Raw genomic sequence first — 19,996 nt, forward strand, 5'->3', positions numbered from 1 at the left:
TATGGTGTTGCTTCACACATTTATTGCACAACCAAGCAGTCTATTTTTTTTTTTTTTAAAGCAACAAACCACATCAGCTCCGGTTAACAGTGACCTCTCTTCAGAGAGACATTAGAGGAGAGGAGGTGAGCGCTGGCAGTGAGCTCACCTTAACACCCGTTTTTATTTCTGATCAACTTCCTGAATGAAAACTTCTGCAGGGTTTCTGCAAAATGTTGAAGTTTTGCAATGATGAACTAAACACTGACGGATGAATCTCACACATTTTCACTCGATGTCACTTCCTGAGTCAGCGTAAAAGGAGAAATAAATGGCCTGTCGTGAATCGTTGAAGTGACCGTCAGTGATCAAACAGCTGCTTCCGTTGGCCTTCATCATGGGAGGCATTTAAGGACATCTCTGCTTTTACTACTCCTTAGTACTGCATGTCATTTCAGGTGATAATAATCTAAAAATGTTTTCCATTATTATATAAATAGATGCTAAAAATAATAAGATCACTTTAAAGTACAGTAGAAATAATAGAAGCTCATGTTTCATTATTTTAAAAGGGACTGTTGGGATGATAGTGGAGTTAATGATTAAGTTGTTTCTGAACATTGGATTTTCCCCACTAAATACAGCAACAAAGAAATACAGCGTTCAGTGTGAGCGCACCTTTACAGTGAAAGAGTGTGTGACACCAGAGATGATGATTAAGAGTAACTTTTTTTTTTTTCATTCTTAAAATGAGTTTGCATTATTGATTGGACGGTTTGGATTTTCATTTTCAATTAAAATCATTTTTATTAGCCAGAGTCTAGTTGACTATTTGACCACGCACACATTTACTTAACTTTGTCAGTTTGCTATATTTTGGTTAATATGCAACAGATTCATTTCTTTTGTTTTGTTTCTGTTGGAGCCGCTGCTGGCGTGCCCTAAGAAAGCGTTCCAGCTGCTTTTGTTCTCCTTACATGGCCTTGCATAACCTCCTCAGTGGGTCAAACCATTTGTTTTGTAAGGGGAGGGGAAATTTGTTTATTCAGTTTTTCTTCTGTTTTGGGCAGCCAGTTCTGTTCTAATATGTTTTATTTGAAAACTACTTAGTATTATTCTGAGCAGTATTTGTTAGATTAAATTTTTGCATGCTAGTTTTTAAATTATTTACCCCATTGTGTGTCAGCAGTGATCTGATCAGCAACGATTTAAGTTTCCCTTATGTCTTGTTAGGTCAGTTTGTGCTCGAGTTCTTTACGTTAAACCCTGAGTTGAAGTTTGTTACGTTGACCTCCGTTTTGGGCCCAATGAATCTTTTTTTGTTGACTTTTTTGGAATAAATTAAGAATCTTTTTTTTACTTATTATTCAGTATCTCTGTGGCTGGTTTGTGCAAATCCCTGACAGGGAGAAAGTCAGATTTGTAGCTCTGGTGTGGACCTGCATTAAGACGTGGAGGTTGAGATTAAAGTAAGGTGGCGCTGCCGTCTCATTGAATTGGCTGATTCATGCCGACTCACCAACAGAGCAGGCGGGGAAACAGTTTACAGTGGCTGCAGCTGCCCATCAGAGGCACATTCTGCAGATCTAGGATCACCGTGTCTCTCTCTCAGAGGAGACAGTGGCCTTGACTCAACTGTGCAGCTGACTGTTTTAAAACATCCCACAAGAAAAACCCTTCATCTAGGACCAAATAAGCCCTTTTTGCAGCAGCCAGCTAGCTGAGAATAGTTCAATGTGTGCAGACGGATGCAGGTTGAGATCCTGCACGATGTGACATCACTGTTCATGCTCCAACCCTCCAGCCTGGTCAGTTCCTGGAACAGCTAAGGCCGGGTCCATGGGTCCAGTAAGGTCACAGAACCTGACTCACGCAGATCAGAGGCTGAGGAGTTTTAACGGCTGAGTCATATCATGTTTTTTTTTTTTTTCCAGCTTTCCGGACAAAGTGAGCGTCCGTCTCGGGAAGTGAGTCACAGCCTCAAACCCTCAATAATACTCTCTTCTGAACTTCTGAATAATAATAATAAAAAAAAGAAACAGGAAATTGTTGCAGTGTCAGCATGTGAACGTTTCCTTCCGCTTGTTCCAGCCCCGGTTAAACTGCTGCCCAGTTTTAAAGGCCTGACCAATGAGTGGACAACATTCCTCTACGTCCCCCAGGCTTCTCAACCTGTGGGACTGGTTCCTTTAGCTGTGTACATAAATAAGAAGCAGTGTTGCGCCGGTGCCATTTTTTGGCCCCGATACCTGGCTGTGCATATTGGCCGATACCATCTGTTTGAAATTGATGTGTGTGTGTGTGTATATAAAGAAATGCATACTACTTAGGGTAGTAGAACGTTTTATTGCCTACCTGGAATGGGTGACAATAGTTGAATAAACTTTTGGCTCTCAAAGGCCAAAATAGTGCAACATTCGTGAAATTATACCACGTATAATAGTAGCGCAACAGTAAGACTGTAAAATTACATTAATAATTGAATAATCTCTTTTAAACACAGAGTTTTGGCTCTCAAATGCCAAAATAGTGCAACTTTCATGAACTTATATAACATGTAACATACTAGTCGGGACATACAGACATCAAAACGGTATCGGTGCCCTATTTGTCGGTACTCGCCGATACCAATACCACCATTTTAGTGCTGGATCGGGGCCCCATCCGATAATGGTATTGGTATAACACTAATAATAAGTGAATAGTAGGAATAGTATCCCTGCTGTGTGTCGTTTGAACTGAAATGAGAAACTGAAAACAGAAGAACTGCGATTTATTTTATTACCTGCTCAACATTTCACCTCCATACAAGGAAATCTCCAGAAACTTAACATACAAAGAGAAATTTAAAACCAGCTGATTAAAATGAGAGCCGACTCTATAGAGAGAGAAAGAAAAAAAAATCAATAAACTGAGATACATAAATACAAAACCAAACAAAAAGAAAAGCCATTGCACTTTCACTTCATAAATACAACTCGGCAAGGTTATTTCTCTCTGGCCCAAAGCAACCAAGAGAATCCCAGGAACTAACTGCAGTACATTCAACCGTTTCCTGCCCGGGGTCCCATGTGCATTCACATCCACGCCACCGAAACGTTACTCCTGATAAACTGGCCTCATTTACTGAATAACAATCAGATTAACAGGGAAAGAAGATGCCGGTTGACAAACTGTTCGACAACCAGAGAGCTGGTGAAGATATGGAACCGGTTTGTTAAATAAGGCGACCCTAAAAGGACTGATGGACGCTAATATTGGCTGTTCAGTTTTATTCCAGATGTAACGCAAGCTTTACGGTTATACTTTTGGCTGTTTAGCTGGACGTCGATCGATCTTAAGGTGCTTTTTTTGTCTATCTGACCCTGGAACCTAGTGGAACCTTTTATTTTACCCTGGTAGCCAGCTGTGTGCACTTTTCCACTGTGGGGTCCATAACCTGGACTGTTTATTCAAATTGTCTCTCTCCTGAGGAAGAGCTGCAGCTAGAGTTGATAAATATATCAAATCTCAATCGGTGATATCCTACCCCACACTAAAGGTGGGGTAGGATACAATATTTGGTAGGATTTGTAGCGTCACGTCTACAAATCCCGCTTTCCAATACTATATCTGGGGCTTGATATACATTTGTAGGGGCTGTGATGCTGAAGCTCAAATCAAAATGATTGAAGACAATGTAATGAAGGGAAAAAAAATAAAGTCAGACTAACAAACTAAAGGCAGCTCAATGTCTTCATCTGCTTGGCTTGATGGCCTCGCTGTAAGACGTACCGCTGGTTATTCCTAAACTTTTTGGCACAGTTCTTCCTTACACTAAACTTTCCAACAGCAGCTTCAGAGATTCTGGCTGACCCCAGTCCGACTGACTCAACTGTGTTTGGCGTGAATGCAGCAGAGACCCTCCGCTCCATCAATCCCCCCCCCCATCGTAGTTAAAAGACATTTACAGTATAAGACAATGTATCAACACAATGGCCAGCCATGTACGAGGCACGTATGACAAAACACCTTTGTTAAGGATATACAATACTAGCTTCCAAAAAACATACACATAATGGAAACCCCCGAAAACATTGATAGCAAAATATACAAAACTGATGGAGAGTGACGAAGGGTTTCTGTTTCGTGGCGAATTCTGCCACCAGTTGTGGCGGCGTCTTCACAGAGAGGCTACATGGGAGCGTCAAAAGTGCTTTCATCTCCTCTTCAATCCCCCTCCACCCTCCCAGCTCTCCACCCAGAACGTTTCCTGTTTTCTTTCCGTGCCAACGCGGTTCCCATGTTCCCCGCGGCGCTGCGGTTAGCTCGGCGATGCGCCGCCGGGCGACAAACCTGGCGGCGGGATATTGGTGCAGCGCGGTGGGAAGGAGTGGAGAGACGCAGCTTTATTGTTCTCTGGTATAAAAACAGGGGAATCAAACCTTCCACCGTGAGGGATGATGGGAGAAGACAGAGACACCAGCGAGGAAAACGAAGGAAATCTTTCCCCGAGTCACACACGGCTGTACAATGCGTGGTGCCGCTCCGCCGAGTCGACGGTCCTTAGTGTTACTCGGACGATGCGGACCGGGGGCTTACGCGTTTCGCTTTTTTAATTTCGTGGTTAACGTCTCGTATTTTGTCCAGCTCCAGTCCTGCTCCTTTAAAGAAAAACAAGAGGAAAACAAAAGATCAACATCTCATTCCTCTATTTCCTTCTTTTTTTTTTCTTTTTTTTTTTTAGAAAACAAAATGTTCTTTACAGAGATAATTAGCGGTTTTTAAAGTGGAAAGCTTTTAGGCAGCCTGCCTTCCTACAGTCACCTCTCCTAACATTTTCATTGTGGAGGTAGGGCTGGGCGATATGGATTATAAAATAAATCTCAGATTATATCATACCAAATCCGATTAATCGATTTTTTCCTCCTTTTTGTTTCATAAAAAGAAATTAAAGAAATTACTTTAAAACCTTGCTTTTTATGTCAAGTATTTCGTCAGGGAGTTGACCTGAATTCAAAGTGCAACTAAAAGCAAGCTGTGAAACATGTAAAACAAGATGGCAGCCATGCCATTATAAACAATGAAAATATAACAAAACATTTGCTGCTAGTTGTATTACACATTGAGCTAAGAACAGGCTTCCCTGCACTTGTGAACTTCAAACTAAGTTAAAAAAAAAGTAAATAAGTAAATGAAGTACCTCGTATTATGGTTAAAAAAAGTTTCCACTTAACAATATTTTGACAATACATTTGCCTAAACATATATTCAGCATCACATGCTGTTCTCTTCATGGAAACCCAATGAGTGTATTGGCAAAATAAGATCCAGATTTTCCAAAAATGAAATCTTAAAGAATTGTAAATTTGAATTAATCGATAAATCGATTTATCGCCCAGCCCTATGTGGAGGAGATAGAGTGAGTTTTTCAGGAGATTGAAGCTAACATCTAGAGGCGGCCATTGCGGCAGACCATGCTGGTATGTAACCAGACTTCTCTGTACGGGCGTAGCTCAGATTAGATCATCATCATAAACTATTTATTTCAGTAATTCACCAACAAAAACACTCAAAACTCATGAATACATATCTTCTTTTTTGTTTGTTGTCACCATTAAATGTTTCAAATATCCAGCCTTACTTATAAACAAGCTCTCCACAGAACACCACGTCGTCCTTTCTCTACGCCTTTAGCCCTTTGATGTGTTTATAGCACAACGTTTGCTTTAGAGGCGAAGCTTCACTCTGAGTCAATCAACCTTTTTGAGTTGCTTCCAGGTTAAAATGTTCTGCGACAGTAAATATTCATACAGACTGACCGTTCCTCATTTTATGGCTGTAAATTAAATAAATTCGCTTCGTCGTTTTTTTTGCTGATACAAGATATCTCGAAGCAGAAAAGGGTTCATTACCATCCACGGACTCACCACTATGCTCTTTGCTTGGTCGTCTGTGGCCTCTTGCATCAGATTGGTCAGCTGACTGAGGTACTTCTGGTTCTCCTGCAGCAGTCGTGGAGCAGCGTCACTAAAAAGGTATAAAAAAACAAAACAAAAAAAACACCCGTTCAGTGTCATGAACCAAACAAACCGCTGAGAAAAAGGACATCTAGAAGAACATGAAGCCACAACACCGATCTGTTTATGTCACATAATAATCATCATCTTTATTCCCGTTGCAACACTGAATAAATTAACCTTCTTATCGCGTTTAACCCATCCCCTCAGGGAGCGCGAGGCTGCCACTGGGCATTCTGGGCAGGCTGTGGGAGTTGAACCCAGGACCTCCAGGACACAAGCTCAATGCCCTACCCACTAGACCATCCCTCCCCTCATAAATAAAAAAAAATGGAGGTGTTACGTGTCATTGCGTCCGGGCAGGGAGGTGAGGGGGTGAGGAGAGCTGACGGGCTGTGGCGTCTGGGGCCACTGGGAGACCTGCAGCAGGTGGGACGACTCGGGGCTGGCCGCCATGGAGTTACGAGACGAGTTCTGGGCCTGAAGAAACAACACATATTCACAACAATAAAAATGGTTCATTAAAAAAAAACATTTATTTTAACCCACTGTTCGAATTTTTTACACTCAAATTTGCACCTTTTGTTATCCATTCTCATAGAGGAGAGGGAAACACAGGGACAGCAAGCATACGTGCGATCAATTGATTTATTGTTTATCGTGACAGGCCTACTGAGATCCGGTATAAGTATGATTAGAACATCTAGAAGATTAAACATTTCTGCCTTACTTATAGACCTGGAAAATAACAGGCAAATGCTACTTTTTCCAGACCAGGAATCCTGAGAGCCTCCAGTTATGGTCAGACGTCCTGATGCGTCTCAGCTGAAACATTATTGCCACCTAGTGGCTCACCATGGCTACTTTTTGTTGTTGCATATAAACTGGCTGAATGAAGGGGTTAATCCCCAGAAAAAGGAGCCATACATATTTCATATTTCAACTCTTTCATATCATTACAGTCAGTTGCTTTAACATTTAAAGACCAGCTGACTACCCAATCAAACACTAAAAATACGGAAAAACAACTTACACAAGCGATCTTGAGTAAATGCCAGAACTCCTTCTGTCTTTTGACCTGCATCTGCATCACGGTGTTGTCGGCCTCTTTGATGTTCTCCAGGGTTTTCTCGATCCGGGGAAACAAGTCAATGATCTTCTGTTTGCTGTTGAGGATTTTGCTGTGGAGGGAAATCAAGGCTCAGTAAACGCGACGCTGACTGAGATGTGGTCGTTCTCCTGTCAAACTAGACTTTGTTTACACAAACCCTTCTCACAGAGAGAGCACTCTACCTGTGAGAGCTCATAGGTCTGACGTCTGCATTAAAAATCAGACTTTAGAGGAGCGCTGCTCCTACCTGAGGTGGGTGTACAGGTCTTTGAGCACCTTGTCTTGGTTCTGGACAGTCTGGATGATGGCCTTCACCATTTCAGAGCTGTCCCTGGTACCATCGGAGTCGGCGCCTGAAGAATAAGACATTCGGCTTAAATCTGCTTCCCACACATCTCAGTCAGGGAAGTTAACTTCAGTGTTGGTTTTTGGAGGGTTAGCCTCCATTACGGGCAAAAAAACTAAACCCAACCTTTGCACGTCCTCTTCAGCTGCATGTAGAGCTCTATTGCCTTTCCTTCCCTGGAATAAAATCCATTTACCACATTTGAGTATTTTTAAATATTTATTTTAAAGCGTTTGATTTGCTGAATGTTTAAGCCGCTGCGCGTTTAAATGGCTTGTACCATTCCCCCGCCTCCGGGCGAGACCTGCTCAACACTTACAGCAGCTCCATCTTGTCTCCTTGTCGCCGGGCGTAGGGGCTCCTCTGGAGCTCCACGATCTCAGAGTGCAGAGCCATGATCTCGTCATCCAAGTGGCTCACTTCTGCCACCTGCAGGAGGAAAACCACCACAGAGAAGAGTTTTTAATAAAAAGACTAATTTAAATGAAGTATTTTTTTTCATCTTTTTTTTTAATTCCATCACCTGTGCAAAGGTTGCAGCGCGTTCTTCATTTTCCTGCCAGGCTTTCAGCATCTTTTCGGAAGCTTTGAACAAACACCAAACACCAATCAACACGTCGCATTTTGCTCCACGATGTACAGCGACCGTATTCCAAGATTAAAACACTCACATATCCCATAGTGCATCTGGTCGCTGTATTTCTCCAGGTCGTACTGGATGCTGCTCTTGAAGAAGTCCAGCTTGGCGCGGAGCTGCTGAGAGAAGCCGAACATGCTGTTTTTATACCTGGTCAGGTTGGTGTTGTAGCGCAGGAGGCTCAACCTGCGGGGCGAGGAGGAACACGGTTTGATCAGAGGAGACTGCAGGGGAGCTGAGATGCATATGCATAGGTCAGGATGTTATAAATGTCTTCAGAGTCTGGTTTGAAACAACTACAGCAGCAAATTACATCATTTTATATTTAGAAAATATATTAAATTGTTTTCATTTTGAGGACCCCACATCAACATCTAGGTGGTAATGCAACATATGAACCATATTAGAAATCCAGTTCACAACAAATTCTGGGCCTCTCCACTCTGGGACCTTGATTTTTAAATGAAATGTAAAATTTACTTTCCATATATTCCTAACAGAGCACTTCGCTCTCAGACTGCAGGTCTGCTGGTGGTTCCTAGAGTCTCTAAAAGTAGAATGGGAGGCAGATCCTTTAGCTATCAGGCTCCTCTCCGGTGGAACCAACTCCCAGTTTTGGTCCGTGAGGCAGGCACCCCGTCTACTTTTAAGACTAATGTTAAAACTTTCCTTTTTGACAAAGCTTATAGTTAGAGTGGCTCATGTTACCCTGAGCTATCTCTATAGTTGTGCTGTGATAGGCCTAGGCTGCTGGAGGACATTTCTCTCACTCTGCTGAGTTCTTCTACTGTTCTCCAATTTGCATTGTTTGTTGTTATTTTAACTTTTAACTTTGTTCTCTTTTTTTCCCCCTTCATAGAAGGTACACCTGGTCTGGCATTCTGTTAGCTGTGACATCAAACAGGGGAGGCAGATCATCTGCCATTACCATGTAACATGACCGTTCACACTGAGCCCGGTTCTGCTGGAGATTTGCCTCCCTGTTAAAGGGGAGTTTTCCTCTCCACTGTTGCTTCATGCATGCTCAGTATGAGGGATTGCTGCAAAGCCATCAACAATGCAGACGACTGTCCGCTGTGGCTCTACGCTCTTTCAGGATTTTTTTTGCCACAGTTCTTCCTTACACTAAACTTTCCATTAAAATGGTTGGACTGTGAACAATCAGCTTTCTTCACGATGGCCTTCAGTGGCTTCTCTCCTTGTAGAGGGTTGTGATGCCTGTCTGCTGGACATCTGTCAAGTCAGCAGTCCTAACCATGACCGTGTACACTGTAACACGGTCTTAACAGCTGATTTATTTGATTAAAGATCCAAGTTGTTTCTCACTGAACGCCAAGTCTAAACCTGGTCCTTCAACCATGGAAACGACTGATCTGATGACCGGCAGCTGGAAAACAACAACAACAGAAACACGGGACTCACATGGCAGCCCTCTGGCCTTGGAAGAGTCTGCTGTAGTCGTCCTTCAGACCGCAGATGTAGTTCACGGCTTCGCCCCAAACCTTCTTCAACTCAAACAGGGGTAGCGGCTTTTTCGAGTCTTGCACTGGAAATCAAAAACGGCGTCTCGCTCAGCTCCGCGCAGCAAAGATTACGCCGCCGATCGGGAACTTTACTCACCGATGTTGTTGACTCTTTCAGGCAGGTGTCTGGCGTTCAAGGGGCCGGAGTAGTTGGTGATGCTCTTGTCAAACAAGTAAACGATGTACTCATCCCACCCTCTCTGCACAGCAGAAAAAAACAAAACCTTAACGTTCTCAAATAGCAGAGCTAAGCAGCTTGGACTCCTCTCTGTTTAGTTTAGATGAATATAGGATATTTCTATTTCTAATCAGGAGCGTTGCATTGCGACCTAGTTCTGCACATGACCATTCTGCACGTGCTCAGGTATAAAACAAGACTGCATTCACTCGTTAGACAGGGTGCTTGCTCTTTTTCCAAATTAAAATTCCAGACTATTTTAAAACTGATATTTTTTTTCCCAAGACCTTATCTTTATGTACTTGTATACTTGTGTGCCTACTGCCTACTTCATTGGTTGAGATTGTACAAACTGTTTATTAGAAATGTTAATTTTTATAGGCTAGTATTCAATGAACAAATGCATTATTCACAGTAAAGTATGCTTTTGGCGTACTGATGAAAACGTTTCAAAACATGAAAATCACAAGTACATGAATTTCACATCAAACAAGTGTTTGATTCCATTAGGCTAATACAGTACATGACCAGTTAGTAAAACTATAGTTTTATAGCCTACCTTCCTATTTCTCATTTCACAATGCCTTTGAGCATACTGTAAAATTCTACCACACATTTTTTCCCCATACTTTATTAAGACTTTCACACAAAATTCAAGACTTTTCAAGGTCTGGAAAACAGTGTTTCAAAATTCCATACTTATTAAGACTTTCAAGACTTGCGCAAGCACCCTGTTAGACGTGTGCACCGAACCGATGTGGACGGCATCATAGAACCGCACCCTGTAGATCTCCACCTGCTGCAGTCAGCCAGGAGTCACACGGGAGCAACGGAAACCTTGATCTGAGAAGAACCCGCGCCAACGTACCATGCCGTCCAACGGGACACACTGGTTAGCCAGCTTCCTGGGGTCCAGGGAGACGCCCGTCTCCTGCAGCAGCTCCTGGTTCACAACTTCGATCTTGGTTTCGGCCGCGATGCGCACCTGCAGGCTGTGAAGACTCTCGTCTGGACTCAGTCTGAACGAGAGGACCTCAGCGGTGGTCATGTTCAGGATGTGGACGACCTGAAGACAAAACAAAAACATGCTACATCACATCTGTCACGCACAAACCACAGGCTGCAGCCAGAGCGCCCAGAGCGGGCCAGAGTGGCTATATAGCTGATTTTCACCCTTGATTTCTTCAGGGTAACATTTCTGGTCCTAAAACGTGTGACGGTCTGAAACATGAGCGTCATAAAAGAAATCTAAAATACATTTCACATTAACCAGGGGAATCATGGCATTCATCTTTGCTACATATAAATAAAGTTAGACATTTTGGTTCAAATGGGCGCAGCTGGAGGGGGGAAAAAAACAACCGCATTATGAAGCTGAACTTGGTGTGTTTCGACCTTAAATGTTTCATGTTATTAGGATTTCTGATAAGCAGGTCCTTTGCTGACTCACGTTCATATTCAGCAGCTCGTCGAGCATCTCGAAGCACATGGGCCTCTTTGTGGCGCGCTGCACGGGGCCTCCTCTCTGTTCCTGACTCCACTTCAGCATCAGCTGGAGGACGTTCTCCAGCGGCTCCACCAGCGTCCTGCGTCACAAGCGCACAAATTAGCGCTCGAATCTTGTTTTCTGGGGCAAAACGTACGTGAGGCGCCAACATTATTATTGCTACTTTGCTTTATTTTGCACGCTGACCTGCTGAGGTTGTTCGGCTGGGCGAGATGTGTCGAGAACTTGACTTCACCATTAGAGTCCTCCACCGCCATGATGTCCTTTGGACCTTTATTCTTGACTACGCCGGCCCTGTAAAACAAAAATCAGCTCAGACCAGAAGCTGCAACCTGTCCAGCTACAGCAGAGGAAAAGCCTTAGTTTCCATATTAGATTACCGTATTTTTCGGACTATAAGTCGCACTTTTTTTTTTTTCATAGTTTGGCCGATCCTGCGACTTATAGTCAGGTGGGACTTATATATAAATTTAAAATGGTAAATCATACTGACCAAGATGAACTGCAAAAACGGACCTAGAAATAAGTCAAATGTTCTTAAAATGAGAGTATTTGTCCTTGATTTGAGCAGGTAAATAAGATGATTTGCCAATGGAATAAGATGTTTGCACTTAAAATAGGAACAATTCATCTTCATCGCCTTATTTCAAGTGCAGGATGTCTAAATATCTTATTTTAGGGGTCAAAATACTCATTCCATTGGCAGATAATATTATTTACCTGCTCAAATCAAGGATAAATACACTAACTTTAAGAACATTTTACTTATTTTTAGATCCGTTTTTGCAGTGAAGTAGTAAACATTACCGTCTAATAGCTGCAAGAGAGCGCTTTAGGCTTGTGAAATCTCTTGTAACATTAACTTATAGACAACAAAGACTGAACATGTTTACATATGTTGTTTCTCTGTTTCAGTCTGCATTCACGCAGCGGAGTGTTGTGTGGTGCAGCTCTAAGGAAACAAACCGCGACACAACCCTGTTATCGGGCTGTCAATGAAGCTAATACCAGCTAGCGCTAGCTTACAGCTCTGTTGTCAGGGCGGTTTACAACTTCGCTGATACATATCAGCTTTATGTTGCTGTGAAACATCCGTGTCATCTTGTTAGCTTAGCACGTAGCACCGTTACGCTCACGGTCTAACTTCAGCGTAATCAGACTGAAATGCTCTGAAGAGATCTTTCCCAGTTAGTGGTTTGTTGTCCTAATTTACCCCGTCCGTCCTCCCAGGTGTGCTCCATATTATTCAGCCGGTTGTGGATGCAGATGTGCATTTGAATAAATTGCCTTCCCAAATTAAATGTGAGTTTTTAGTCTTAGATTGTGAGAAATAAATTCTAAATCAACGCAACTTAAAGTCCGGTGTAACTTACGTTTTTTTCCTGGCATTTTTTGACTGATGCGGCTTATATTCGTCAAGGCGGAGCAATTAGTAGCCGGATGTTTGGATTACTGATAGCTGCCAGTAAAGAGGAGGGCTAAGGCAATTCATTTTAGAAATCTGACTTTGTTTACTAATTAAAATGTTTTTGTTCTAACTTTTAATTACGCGTTTAGTAAAGCAGAATACACAGCATATGATTCAACGGGTTTTAGTATCACTTGACGTAGCAGCAACTTATTAAGAAGCATCTGTTAGGCACCTGTACAGGTGATTTAATAATCCTGAATCTCATTAAAAGTTAACCCAACATTCAGTTTCCATCTATTCAAATTTTCTGAGACACTGGATTTAAAACTTTATTTATCTTTAAGCCCTAATCGTCAACATCACAAGAAATACAGGCTTGAAATATTTCACTGTGTAATAAATCTATATATGAGTTTCAACAACTGAAATAAGTGAACAAATGTGAACCATTTCACAATCTTCTAAGTATTGGAGATGTGTCATTTTTAATATTGGATACTTTTACAGAGTCAATGTCATTGATTTTTCTTCTCTTTTATGACATTACAGTACAACACATTCCCCCTGTTTGGAAATGATCTTTTTACTGCGGATCAATTGACTTCAAACACTCAAAATAACCGTGCTAACCAGGACCTGTGTGCTCCACACCAGCAAATCATCCCCACGTGCGGCCTGAGGTGATCTTACCACTGCACGGGTTGCCAGTTGTGTAGAAAAGGCCGGAAACCGCAGCAGCATTCAAAAACCATGGTGCCAAAGCTCCAGAAGTCTACAGCGACCGTGTATGGCTTGTTGTCAAACAGCTCGGGAGCCTGCAGGGGGAAAAAATAAAAGAGCATTTGGATCAGTATTATGCTACACCAACTACTATATGGCTTGACTTTTAGGAAGAGTCTGTCAACATTTTATCTTTAAAAGAAGAAAACGAAGAAACTTAGAGTAAAAGTCATTAGGTCAAGCAAACGTGTCGAGGATGATTATGTATTTAGGCATTTACCAGGTACTGAAGAGTGCCAACAAAGGAAGTGCACAGACTCCCCTGGTCCAGATCTTTGGCATAACCCAAGTCAATGATTTTATGCACCACCTGCAAAGGAAATAAAAGAAACAGGGTTAAAAGACGTGGAGTCAAAGCCAGCGAGCTCCGAGCAGAGACGCAGCACTTTACCTTTCCGTTGCAGTCCTGCAGGACTATGTTTTCTGGTTTAAGGTCCCTGTGGATGATCTTGTTTTCGTGCAGATACTGAATGCCGCTTCCTGGGTCAGAGGTTAGAGATTAAATTCAGCGACGAGGCCTTCAAACATGTTTCTGAAGGCAAATAGAAAGCGCGGACCTACCGACGTCGTGGAGCAACGACAGCACCTCGCTCTCCTTCAGACCGCAGCAGTTTTCAGGCCTGCTCAGCACCTGTGGAGGGTTAACGTCACGACACAAAGCGCGTTAGATCCATCGAGCGGAGCGGCTTCGCTGCTAACCAAAGTCCTACTTACACATTTTAACAGATTCCTGAGCACATTGTACCACATAAAATCAGTCTGTCAGCATAACAAGTATTCATATATAAGGCGCACCATCAATTTTTGAGAAGATTTAAGGATTTTATTTTATTTTTTATTTTTTTGCTTTTTTATTTTTTTTTGCTTTTTTTTTATTTAAGGATTTTAAGTGCGCCTTATAGTAGGGCTGGGCGATAAATCGATTTAATCGATTAATTCAATTTTACAGTTCTTTAAGATTTCATTTTTGGAAAATCTGGATTTTATTTTGCCAATACACTCATTGGGTTTCCATGAAGAGAACAGCATGTGATGCTGAATATATGTTTAGGCGAATATATTGTCAAAATATTGTTAAGTGGAAACTTTTTTTTTACCATAATACGAGGTACTTCATTTACTTATTTACTTTTTTTTAAAACTTAGTTTGAAGTTCACAAGTGTAGTGAAGCCTGTTCTTAGCTCAATGTGTAATACCACTATCAGCAAATGTTTTGTTATATTTTCATTGTTTATAATGGCACGGCTACCATCTTGTTTTACAAGCATGTTTCACAGCTTGTTTTTAGTTGCACTTTGAATTCAGGTCAACTCCCTGACGAAATGCTTGACATAAAAAGCAAGGTTTTAAAATTATTTCTTTCATTTCTTTTTATGAAACAAAAAGGAGGGAAAAAAATCGATTAATCGGATTTGGTATGATAAAATCGGAGATTTCTTTTTTTAATTCATATCGCCCAGCCCTACTTTATAGTCGGAAAAATACGGCAATACAATTTTGGATGGATTTTAATGTGAATCAGGAGGAGAGAGGTCATTTTATTTGTATTAAATCAGAAAACTTTATGACACGCAGTTGTTCTTCCCTGAACGTATTTCTTTTATTATTATCTTTGGTCTGCCAATCAGGCGTCAACAAGCCAATATTAATATCTGAAACACTTTCTGGGCGTTTCTTAATTAAATCCAAGAGAAAATTAATAATTACAAGATTATATATATATCTATGTTTATATCAAAGGATGTAACATTTCTGTTATCAGTGTTTCCTATTTCTGACCTGATTATGATCCTGGGAGTGACTATACAGGCCGTGGTATTTTACCTTCAGACTGCAGATCAGAGCCGATAAACGGACGCGACTGATTGTTGCTTCATGGATGATTGTCCTCTTAATCATAAAAGCGCTTGTGTGTCATTTCCTTCTTGCATTTTCTTGCCAGGCATATTTTAATAATGCATTTCCTTTTACCGTCCAGCCTTGCCTTTCTGCACATCCTCATACTTTCCTTCCTAATTATGCAAAACATTTGTCTTGCTTCTGAACTTTGAGCTCACCTTTTATCAAGAGTTGTACAGGCTCCGTTCCCTTTATTTAATATTTAAATCTGTCCTGCTATTACAAAGTAATAAGTCTGGTGAATATTTCTGTCTTTTATCAGCTCAGCTATTAAACACTTCACGTGATCACGTCTAAAATGTGTTAAACCAGTAAAGAAGAAACACGCCATCGTTAATGAGCCTAATCAGGGACTGATGAACACCTTTGATGCGAGGGATTTAAAACGTCTTGAGCAAATCCTCTTCTAGTAAACCAGCAAACTTTTAGGTTTTTACTGGCTGATAATATCTGTTCTGTTAAAACAAAAGTCTGACCTGCTGATTCTGCTTTCAGCTTTCTTTCAAAGCACCAGAACACATCCAAGCTCATTAGTAAAACGAGGGAATAACACAATTAGCTCTATTAGTGCATCAGAACAGATGCGATTACAGCAACAAAATGTTATGAAGCTACATTTTTTTACGTGAATGAATCGCCAACTTCAGATTAGAAGAAAAGGAAAGTAAGTCTCACGTTTCTCAGGTCTCCTTTGGAGCAGTACTCCATGGCCAGGAGTGGAAGATCATTTAAGGCAATCATCTTAATTTCCTCTGGGACTTCCTTTGCAGTCACAACATTATTATGATGCAGCCTGAGTGAGAGAGACAACGCTTAAAGGCAACAGACGTCATTTTCATCTAATCGGGTTACTTAGATTGACTGAGGTGCAGATATCCACGCTGAATAAAAGACATTTAAGGACGGGTTACGTACTTTTTCATGATCTGTATCTCCCTGCACCATCTGTCCCTGTTCCTCGGCGTCAGGTCCAGGCGGCACATTTTCACCGCTATTTTTTCATTCGTTTCCTGAAAGACAAATTAGAGGAGAGAAACGCTGCATCACTTGCTGCCTTTATTTTAACCAGCAGAGGGCACCACTGAGGCATCTCGCTGCCACCCAGACCAAAGAGAAACAGAGTTATAACCCTTTATTAGGTGAAAACGTTAATCCAACGACATACTTTATATAATTGTACAGTATACTATCATTTTATCATGTAATTATATTATACATTTTATAATGTCATTACATTACAGTGTTTCCCACAGCTTGAGAATTGGCATGGCGCCAGTCTGGAAATCAGACATTCCTCATACTGGAAATCTCACATATCAGGTTATACTTATTTACACTGAATAAAGTGTAATGTTCACCTCTTATAGCTCACCCCCCCCAACCCATGGATATTCAGACTTATTCCTAAACACAAGAAGTGGCAACTGAGCAAATGAGAGCGAGCAGGAAGCAGCGCCGTTCATTTCTGCTGGAAAAGGAGTAAACTTTCATGCTGGGAGGGTTAGCTCCAGTTTTAAATCTACCTAAATATAATATTTATCTCTCCATGAAACATTTGAAAGTTGATCAGTAGATTTCAAATCATTTGAGGACATTGACCAGTTCATAGAGACCGTTAATGATTGATTATATCAAGTTCCACAGAATTCACACATTTTTGAATAAATGAACTAATAAAAATTAGTGCAAGACGTCATTTTATTAAAATGTAGACGTTTTTTGCTTTTCTGCCTCATAAAGACAACTATTTTGCTATAATTTTCCTACTAATTCTTTCGGGGGAAAAAAAAAAAAATCTCAAAATGCTGTGAAAAGCAGGTTAAATTTTAACAACCTGCCCAAAGCTATTTTTCCACCCCAGTTGGCAACTCGTTTTTTTTTTTTTTTAGATGTTTGGTATTTTATTGAGATTTTTTTCAAACAACTGTAGAAGGGTTCACAGACCCACTGTTCAGCCTGAAGCAAATAAAATGTTTGCTGAAAAATGTGCACCTTTAACTTTCTGCAGCCGGGTCTGCCCGGGCGGACTGGACGCATACCGTGTGCCGCGGGGGGATTGTCTGCGGATGTTTCCTTCACAGTCACGCGCACCAATCACCTACATTTCTTGTGACAAATCAATAAGTTTCACAAACCTTCTGCATAGTTAGCATGTCTGTTAATATAGTCGGCACCTAGAGCCGTTTCTTCTCCCGCAGGTTCCCATCGCGCTCCTGGCAAAGAGAGGCAGCCAGGCCGCGCGTCCCCGCCTGCATGGAGCGGTTCAGCACATCCGCTCTGAATCACATGTAAAAAGTTGGATGTGGGAAGACTTCTTCCCGCCGAGCAGATTTCTTGAGTCGTATAAAATGAGATGTTTGTGGACCTGGATTTCCTGTCCACAAGTCTGTGGGAGGGATGCTTTAGTTGGCTGCACTGGTTTGTTCAAAAAAAAGGTGATCAGCTCTTTGCTAGCATTTATATTTCCATCTGACAGCATGTGGACATGCCAAGCAGTTCTGCTCGTTTGGTGGATTCAGAGTTTAACTATTTACTGTAAAATGTGCGCTGCTGTCAGCTACGTTATCAATACCTGATGGAATAGTCGGACATGAAACTTGAACAGTGAAGTTTTCCCGTTAAAACGCGACACCTTTTGCTGTCAGGACTTCATTTGTTTACCACGTAACACAACGAAGTGGATGACGGGTTCAGGGACGAGGAAAACGTCTGGCCTACAGGAACTGATTAAGGTTTTCGTGCTTGGATTGGCTGAGTAGGAACCTGAAACACACAGAGCTGTAGAGGACGAAAGAACGAGTCCGAGCCGACTGAGGTGGGATCGTTTCTCATTGGTCGACTGAACCGCATTCAGGCGCAGGGTATCGGGGGAGATTTACAGATATATCTGGACCCACGCAGGGGTTTTGCAAAGACAAAATTATTAATAATCTCTATGACAAACTGGAGCCATTTAAATAATAATATATACAATATGTTCTAACAAGAAAAATATAGCTCCAGCATCTTTTTGACGTTTGCATTCTAAATGATCATATTCAAAACAATAGAAATATTGTAAAAACATGACATGTAGAAATAATATAATATCATACTGTTCATAAATGAAAAGTATATTGCAATAACATGATTGCATATTGTACAATCATGAAAAGTATATTGGAAGAACAATTAAAGTTACACGTTTCAACGTGTAGCTCAATGTCGCCCTACTTTTTCTTTGGCATTGATTTCCTTGAGTTGTTGCTTGATTTAAAATTTCAACGCCTTGAGAAACGAAACATTTTTTCAGCTCAAATGGCAGGGACGCTTTTGTCGTGTCCGTGTAGCCTTGGCAAACTTGAGATTTTGAGAGACGATAACGGGGCTGCTGTTACTTTCTGAAACAGAAACCAGAGCAACAATCGCACAGATTGTTTCAATTTCATCAGCTCCTCTCCGGTCATAGTTACAGAGAATCTGATTAACGCCGCACAAAGATCAGCAGTCCTGGGAGGACGTTTTATGGTATTTATTTGTTTGTATCATCTACCTGAAGCCATAGCTTTTAGAAAAGTTAACAGGCTCAAAAGCATTTTCTTGTACAGAGGTATCACCAGGGAGAAGTATTCAACAGCAGTTTGCTCAGGGGTACATCTACATGCTACTGGAATTGAACCCACACCCCCTCACCAATAGTGGTTTTCTTTCATAGTTTGCACAGAACATAACTCACATTGATGGTGGAAAAGGTTTTAAAGCGGATCATCGTGGCCTTGCTCTTTACTTCACAGAAACCTGACATTTTAACAGGAGTTCAGTGAGGGCCACAGTATAAATGGTAATTAAAAGGAGCAGCTGACATACTATCAAGTGGTGTAGCAGTATAATAAAGGAGCCCTTGATGATTTCCTGTGACAACACTCACGCTTTGCTGGAAGAGGTAAACATGGGCAAAGCCTCCTATCCCCAGCCTCTCCTTCAGCTCCCAGTCCCCGTAGGCCTGGCTCTGCTTGAAGGGAGCTTTCTCCATGGTGGAAGGGAGAGCTGCAACAAAATGTTAAAAACAACAATAAACAAATGACGACAACAACAAGAAGATCAACCTGAGCTCAGGAGGGACAGCCCTCTTTCAATTCACATCTACTAGCTAAACAAAGCTAAAAAAAACACACAAGGACAGGGCTACGTGGGACGTTTTTCCCCACACATCTATAATAAAATCAAATTAGACATAAGTGTCGATGAGCACTAATAATATTTCTGTTTTTAGATTTAAAAAAAGGGGAATATAGGCGTAGAAATGCTCATTGACAGGCGACATAAGGTAACCAGCGAGCAGCTAGCTAGCGAACCAACAGAATCCCTGCGAACACCAGGAAATAGCCGGGGCCCGTCACTAGCTCCCTCTGACAGCAGAAACGAAAGCTCCCAGGCCCGAAACAATCGCTGTAGGAAACCCTGCGTAGTTAGAAAACTAGTCCACGTCGCTTTGACACTCACCTCGGGTTCCTACGAGAGCGTCATGAGGCCGCTGGGAGTAGAAATGGTCGGTGTCTGGCTGTTTTCAGGTGGCTGCAGCGCCTCAACACTCTGTGGACTTTCCCCTACCCAGACCCGGCTGTAGCTACTGGAGAACCAAGCTG

The 19,996-nt window shown here is 41.7% G+C and overlaps 1 protein-coding gene across 1 annotated transcript; it reads right to left on the reverse strand.

Moving 5' to 3' along the window:
- Positions 1 to 3,517: 3,517 nt before the first annotated feature.
- Positions 3,518 to 19,996, reverse strand: chuk (component of inhibitor of nuclear factor kappa B kinase complex). Its single transcript, XM_012877023.3, has 22 exons — positions 19,854 to 19,996; positions 19,279 to 19,397; positions 16,287 to 16,381; positions 16,047 to 16,164; positions 14,033 to 14,102; positions 13,863 to 13,951; positions 13,692 to 13,781; positions 13,382 to 13,506; positions 11,467 to 11,574; positions 11,224 to 11,359; positions 10,642 to 10,839; positions 9,693 to 9,795; positions 9,495 to 9,618; positions 8,107 to 8,258; positions 7,959 to 8,020; positions 7,755 to 7,864; positions 7,562 to 7,611; positions 7,337 to 7,442; positions 7,012 to 7,159; positions 6,322 to 6,458; positions 5,889 to 5,988; positions 3,518 to 4,622 (listed from the first exon to the last, which is right to left on the reverse strand). Exons 2-22 carry the CDS (start codon positions 19,381 to 19,383, stop codon positions 4,557 to 4,559), a joined length of 2,292 nt encoding a protein of 763 aa, XP_012732477.1. The 5' UTR covers positions 19,384 to 19,397; positions 19,854 to 19,996; the 3' UTR covers positions 3,518 to 4,556.

This window comes from Fundulus heteroclitus, chromosome 10 (assembly GCF_011125445.2).
Source record: "Fundulus heteroclitus isolate FHET01 chromosome 10, MU-UCD_Fhet_4.1, whole genome shotgun sequence".
NCBI lineage: Eukaryota > Metazoa > Chordata > Actinopteri > Cyprinodontiformes > Fundulidae > Fundulus > Fundulus heteroclitus.